The 6,668-nt window shown below is 26.0% G+C and overlaps 1 protein-coding gene across 1 annotated transcript; it reads right to left on the reverse strand.

Annotated features, from left to right (window-relative positions):
• Positions 1-520: 520 nt before the first annotated feature.
• LOC124937003 lies at positions 521-1,847 on the reverse strand. Its single transcript, XM_047477525.1, has 4 exons — positions 1,642-1,847; positions 1,467-1,556; positions 1,066-1,362; positions 521-970 (listed from the first exon to the last, which is right to left on the reverse strand). The coding sequence occupies exons 1-4, from the start codon at positions 1,819-1,821 to the stop codon at positions 671-673; spliced, it is 867 nt and encodes a 288-aa protein (XP_047333481.1). The 5' UTR covers positions 1,822-1,847; the 3' UTR covers positions 521-670.
• Between the last annotated feature and the right edge of the window lie 4,821 nt (positions 1,848-6,668).

The raw sequence follows: 6,668 nt of genomic DNA on the forward strand, positions 1-6,668 counted from the left end.
TAAATAAATTTAAGGATAAGAGTATATAAAAAACTAAAAAATGTGATAGTCCATAAACATCGGGTTGAAAATGAGACTACATGTATTAAGTGAAAATTGAGTGAGTAAAGTTTTTATACTAAAATCAAAGTATTCATTCTCACAAAAATAAAAATAAGGAAATACAAAGGAGAGATGAAACATAGTTATAGAGAAAATCTCTTTTATCTTTATTACCTTATTATTGTCTTTAAGACACTATAACCTTGTTCCTGTATTCTTTCAATTCAAATCATTCCTGTAATAAACAGTTGCATATAGTAAGCTCACAAATTAAAGGTTTGATGATATGACAATAACAACAAAGTGTATACAATGTTCCTTGAAAATACTTTAGTTTCTATATCTAAATCCCTAAGAAAACTGTTTATAGGTGTGTCAAATGAAATTCCTAAAGGGTATTAACATAAGGTTTCCAATATGATACCATTTGGATCAAAATTCAGACACAAAATGAGTTTCCAAAAGGAGTAAATCAACATTTGATCAAATTATAGAGATCACTAGCACAAAATTTAAACACCACAAGAAAGAAAATATAGATACAATATCAAAGACCTTATGTAATCTCAATCCTTAGAAATCATGTCATTTAGATTTCACACTCTGTCCGAGAGATTACTCACTATTTTTAACATAATGTATTAGCATTAGTTGATAACCTTATCCCACACCACATATCTAATTTAAGGAGGTCTGGTCTAACCTTAACTTCATTTGGCATCTCATTTTTAACAATGGATATCACATCCATTGTTTGAAATTGTTGACGAAATTCCACCACTATTTCAACAGGTCCCGTAACAAAAGAAACATCTTTTGTTTTAAACACGTTAAAGATTATCTTGTACTTAACGTCAAATTCACCAACCAGAGTTGGTTCTGCAATCTCTTCAAAACTAACAATGTCCTTCAAAGTTAAGTGGTCTTCCTGATCAGGTAAGTAGGACATTAAAATAAATATTAGCAAAGGAAACAGGGAAGTTTTGAGTGAGAGTGAAAGTGAGAATTGAAGGGCAAGATAACCGTTTGGCAGATAGCGAACGCAGCAGCAGCAAGAACACAGGCTTTGGTATGATCAAAAGTGGGAGTTGAGGAGGAAACTGGAAGATCATCAAGAGTATAGCTACAATCAATGGGGTGCAACTTACAGAAATACACCTCCTCACGTAATGGCCATCCGGGTCGAAGGCCAATATGTGATTGGAAGACTAAAGGAAGTCCTCCAGCAATGGTAGGGCTGATGGCCTCAAATACTATGTACATGGGATGAGCATGATTGAAATATGCTCTCACAAACTTGTGAAATTCAAAATCTGTCTTCTGTAATTATCATCAATTCATTGCATAATTGGTTAGAACTTTGAACCACATTCATTCATTCATGCATTCATTCTACTTTAATTAACAATGTATAATTAACTCACATGTTGAGCATTGAAGTAGGCCAAAGGCAACAGTGCGTACGAGTACAAAAATGCAGGGTTACCAACAAGAGCAAATAGCCTAGTCATACCCTTTGGTCAGAAGATAAACATACATAGATAAGTTAATCAATCAAGAATTCAACAAATAAATATAGATAAGTTCTTTTTTGCTAACCTCCAGCCGCATAAATTCTTCGGGATCGGTCCAGTCAAGATTGTAGTCATCAGAATCGTAATTAAGATCCGTGAAAGTGCGGACGTAATTATCGGAAATCAATCGCATTGCCTTAAACTTCTCGATCTGTGAGGAGAAATCTCTGGAAACATCATCGGTGCTGGAGATTTTGCTCAACATCCTTCCGTCTTGGAAACCCTAAACCAAAATTGAATTAACAAACTCATTGTAATTCAATATCAAATAAATTTCGTTTATAAAAACAATGTCAAAGAGACCCGCGAACTTAAAAAGACTTCACAAGACGTACAAAACTTTTATTAAACTCAAAAATACCACAAAGAACTTACATGGAAACTTCCTACATTAACAGTTGCATAATCAAATATTTTTGGTGACTACAAAATATATAATTTATGAAAAAATTGAAATTTTTTGGATAGATATAAATTTGGTATTTATTTTTTCACCTAACTTCCAAACAATATAGTTTTATGTCCAGTTTAATAATTTAGATTTATTTATGTTTTAAATTATTTTTTTTTTTTCGAGAATACATCGGTTTCAAACTAACTGGATTTAAAAAATGTGTGATATGGACTAATTTTTATATTAGTGGAATTAGTGGTTTGCAAAATTTATTAAAATTTATTTAAACTGAGTACTGTGTTAATTTTATTTTAACTTAAATAAATATATTAAATTTAAACAAAGAAGTTAACTAACTCTACAAGTTACCCATCTTGTCATCACTTTGTGGACATTTGTTGGTAATTGTTGATGGCGACACATATAAGGGTAAAAAAAGAAATTTAGAGTATTTATATTATTGATAATGATTATTTAGTAAATTGATAGAGTAACCTTTGTCTTTTAACATCGAATACTTGAGTTGACAAAAGATCAAGGACCGGTTTCGGCTGAGAATGAACCCATTCAGCCATGAATCTCTAGACAACGAATTTCTTTCGTCATACATCTATCCAGGGGCGAAGCCAGGATAAAAAATTACCTGGGCTAACACCAACTTGCATCTCAGATTTAACTTTCTATGCTCCATTTTTTTTTCAATAAAATTTTCGTGATTAATAGAAGATGGAGACTCGTCATGTCCTCTCAATGCACACGCTTGCAAAGTGAGCCACCGAGTGCTTTCAATAGTTGTTGTAAGCCGTAATCTGTTATTTTTTTTCATCTGAAGACTGTGCATTCAGTAATTTGTCAATATGACAAGGATATTCATTAAATTATCAAGATATTCAATTGTCCTATTATGTGGTGAAATATTACATCATATATGCATAACAAAAGAGCATTTATCTCCATCATTAACTCGCTTTCAATATTTGAATCCATCTATTGTAAATGTAGGTTTTGGTGTTGCTTATGTTCAAACAAGAAACATGAGAAACAAAAAGCAGTATCTTTAAAAGGAGAGTATTCTAACCAAGTAAATTTTTTAAACCAATGACTTTGGAACCGTCGATTTTGATTTCCAAATTTGGTCGGCGGGTACTCATCCTTAATAGGTTGATATGACCCCATCATGATATAAGTTCGTCTAATTTCATCCATTTGATTAAAATGATATTTCCATATCGGAATATGTAACGCTGGATCAAGTTTAAGAGAACTTACATCAACATCAATTCTAGGAGATTTGTTAGGTTCTTGAGTAGGGATATCAAATTTTTTTATTTAAATACCGAACCAAATCAATGTAACTATTTTAACTTGTTTATTAATATTAATTTATATTTTTTTATAGATTTTTAAAATAGTTTAAAATTAAGAAATATAAAACTATATTATTATTTTAATTTTTATATTTTACCCTTATAAATAATTTGTATTATTAATTACATTGAAATAAATAAAAAATAATGTTTAATTATTATATAAATATAATTTTAAAATAAATAATATTATTATAGATAAAAATTATATTAGTTTTTAAAATATAAGTTACCTGACTTCAAGTTCAAAGTTTATTTACATAGCCAACTGGGCTATGAGTTATATGTTTAACATATATAAAATATTTTATTTTAAGTTTTTAATTTAGGTGGGGCTGGAATCCACCCTGAAAGAGAAAAAAATATGAAAGAGTGGAAACAGAATTGAGTTTTGTGTGAAGCCGACAGAGGGAGAAGTGAAATTCGTAACAAAATACTTGTATCGTTTTTAAAATTTTATAAGGAATCAATCAGGTTACGTACGGCTTTAAAAATAAGGCATATTAATAATAAGAAATGGCTAATATTTTTCATACAATAAATCGTTTTTTTAACTTATTTTTTCAAAATTTTCAATATGTGCTCGAATTTGAACTATCTTATATATTAGAGATCAGAATTATCAAAAATTTATTCATGGAAGCTTTTTGCTAGACAGACAAAATATGTGTTATCTTTTTTTTACATATTATTTTTTTTTTTAATTCATTTGTCACGTTTTTAAATGAAATTATATTTAAAAACGTTTTGGATGTAATTTTTAAAATTAAATATTTTTTTAATTTTATTATTTTTTAGATTTATGCCTTCTAATTTGTTAAAGTTTGTTAGATTACTACAATAATGTGTAATCTAAGAAAAGATTTAAGAAATTTTGTATTTATTTTTCAATTAACTTTATAACGACATACCATTTTGAACTATCTATCTAAATTCTGATGTACTTGTGTTTTAAATTGAGTATTTTTTTTTTCGAGATACGGATTTAAAACGGTTGAATATATATGGTTTGAATATCTTAAAAATGTATAATGTGTAAAAATATATTAAAAAATTGAAAAAATAGATAATTGTTATTTTTGTTGGTACAAATGTTGTAAATTAATTAAGAAAATAAAACTACTACATTAAAATAAGAAGAGCGGACATTTATACGTTTTTTGAAAAATTTTAAATGACTAAAATTAGGTAGTTGAATTCAGGAACGAACTTAGGAATTGGAGTTTGAGTGGGCTTAAAAAAATTGGGTTACCTTACAAAAATATAACGAGAAAATTCTGAATAAAATTAGTACATGAATATAAGTTTTTACCATTTTTTAAAATAATTAGATAAAAAAAATATTAAAGTATATATATTAAATTTTAAAAAAAAAAAAATAGCGAGTACAGTGAAATTTGAACCATATAAAAAAATATAAAAATTTGGTGAGCTTCAACCGAAATAAGCCCTTACATATATCTGTCCCTATATCTGTCCCTGGTTGAATCCTTATATAGTATAATTCAAAATTAAAGCCATTCGATAAAACGATCGAAGTTCGAATTTCAAATATATAGCTATTGCGTCACAAATATATAATCTTCAAAATAATTACCAACTAACCTTTTTCCTAAATAACTTAAAAAAAAAATAAATATATATATATATATATGCAACTAAATCTCTCATAATACCATGCAACTAAATCCCTCATAATACCATTTATAAGTCTCAATTGAAACTCCTAAAAGGCATTAACAAAGGTTTACTATAATACTATTTCGATCAAAATTCAGACAAAAAAAAAGTTTCTAATAAGTCATAATTTGATCAAATTATAGGGTTCAATTAGCACAAAATATAAACCTTTATATATATAGATTTTATATAGATGACAAAATCAAAACCTTTCTAATTTTATCACGTTACTTAATTATGTGATCTCAATACTGAAAAGAGTACTGTCAACATCCAAATCAAGTCATTTGTCCAATTTCAATTTCATACTCAATCCAAAAGACATTACTCATTATTTCAATATAATAAACATAAATTTTCATAAATTAAAATAGAATATTTAATTATATTAGGCTTTTCTTATCTTGATTAATTATTATTATTTTTTAGATAAATTTAAATATAAGTTAGAAATAGTTATCCTATATTTTAATTATAAGAAAATTATCTTTAATTAGTTATAAATAAATCATTTTAATTACTCAAATTTTTATTAGAGGTTAGCTAAATTTGTAAATAAGGTTTTAAATAAATACCTAGTGTTAATTATATTTATTTTAATTTTTTTAGAACGTTAAGTTCCGCTTATTTTTCGGAGTGCGACTAATTCTGTTTCATGTGGTAATCATATCTAAGCACCATTTAAAAAATTATACTATTAAAGTTTAAACTTAAAATTATATTATGTTCATTAATTTTAATACAAAATTATTATATATTTTTAATATAATATAAAATATAAAAGCTTAATTAAATAAAAATATCAAATTTCAGTTCAAAAATTAAACCCAATGTGCATGAATTTTGATTAATTAGATGCTAAAAAAGATTGGCTAGGAAGTGAGATAACTAAAAAAGACTTTTGCGGCTATCATTGAAGAATGAGAGAATTATGATTATTTGTTTTCTCATTTGTTTTATTTTATTTTAAAAAATCAACAAAATTGATATAAAACATAATAAAATGTTTTTTTTATAATATTATCTAAGATTTATTAAAAAAACATATATTTGTATCCTTTATTCTTATTTAATTTTTTTATATATTTCATATCAAATAGATAAACAAATTGAAAAGTATTAGTCTCTACAAATAATGAATTATTAGAAATGATACTAGGTATATAATGTAAAGGTACTCAAATTTGAAATCTACATTTTTAGAACTTGTTTGATCTCAATCTTGGTTTTGGAGGAGTTTATAGGAATTTGTTCAACAAAATCTTTGTGGATAAAAAAAAATTAGTTAACTTTTTAGTTAGTTTAATTATTAAAATGTTTGTTTGAATTTTAAAATTTTAATTTAATAAAATAAATTGTTTTATTTTGATTAATAAAATAAGTAATTTAATTATGATAATAATGTGAGAATTTTTTTTCTTTCTAAAATACAGAATAAAATATTTAAAAATTCATTAAATAAACATATCAAACAAGAACTATTAGTGAGAGCCTAATACATGTCAAATTAATTAAAAGTTATAGTTGTTACAATAAAGTTAATAAGTAAGATAAATATCAATTTTAGTAGAGAATGATGCCTAATTTAATTAATGGAATAATTTTTTTTCT

The sequence above is a fragment of the Impatiens glandulifera genome, chromosome 4, assembly GCF_907164915.1.
Source record: "Impatiens glandulifera chromosome 4, dImpGla2.1, whole genome shotgun sequence".
NCBI classification, from domain to species: Eukaryota; Viridiplantae; Streptophyta; class Magnoliopsida; order Ericales; family Balsaminaceae; genus Impatiens; species Impatiens glandulifera.

Bases quoted from the DNA above. Each gene is read 5' to 3' on its own strand.
- LOC124937003 (XM_047477525.1), bottom strand. From the start codon at position 1,821: ATGTTGAGCAAAATCTCCAGCACCGATGATGTTTCCAGAGATTTCTCC. The intron at 1,557-1,641 runs GTTAGCAAAAAA...TTCTGACCAAAG, and splicing joins AAGAATTTATGCGGCTGGAG to GGTATGACTAGGCTATTTGC. The intron at 971-1,065 runs GTTATCTTGCCC...TTACCTGATCAG, and splicing joins CGTTCGCTATCTGCCAAACG to GAAGACCACTTAACTTTGAA.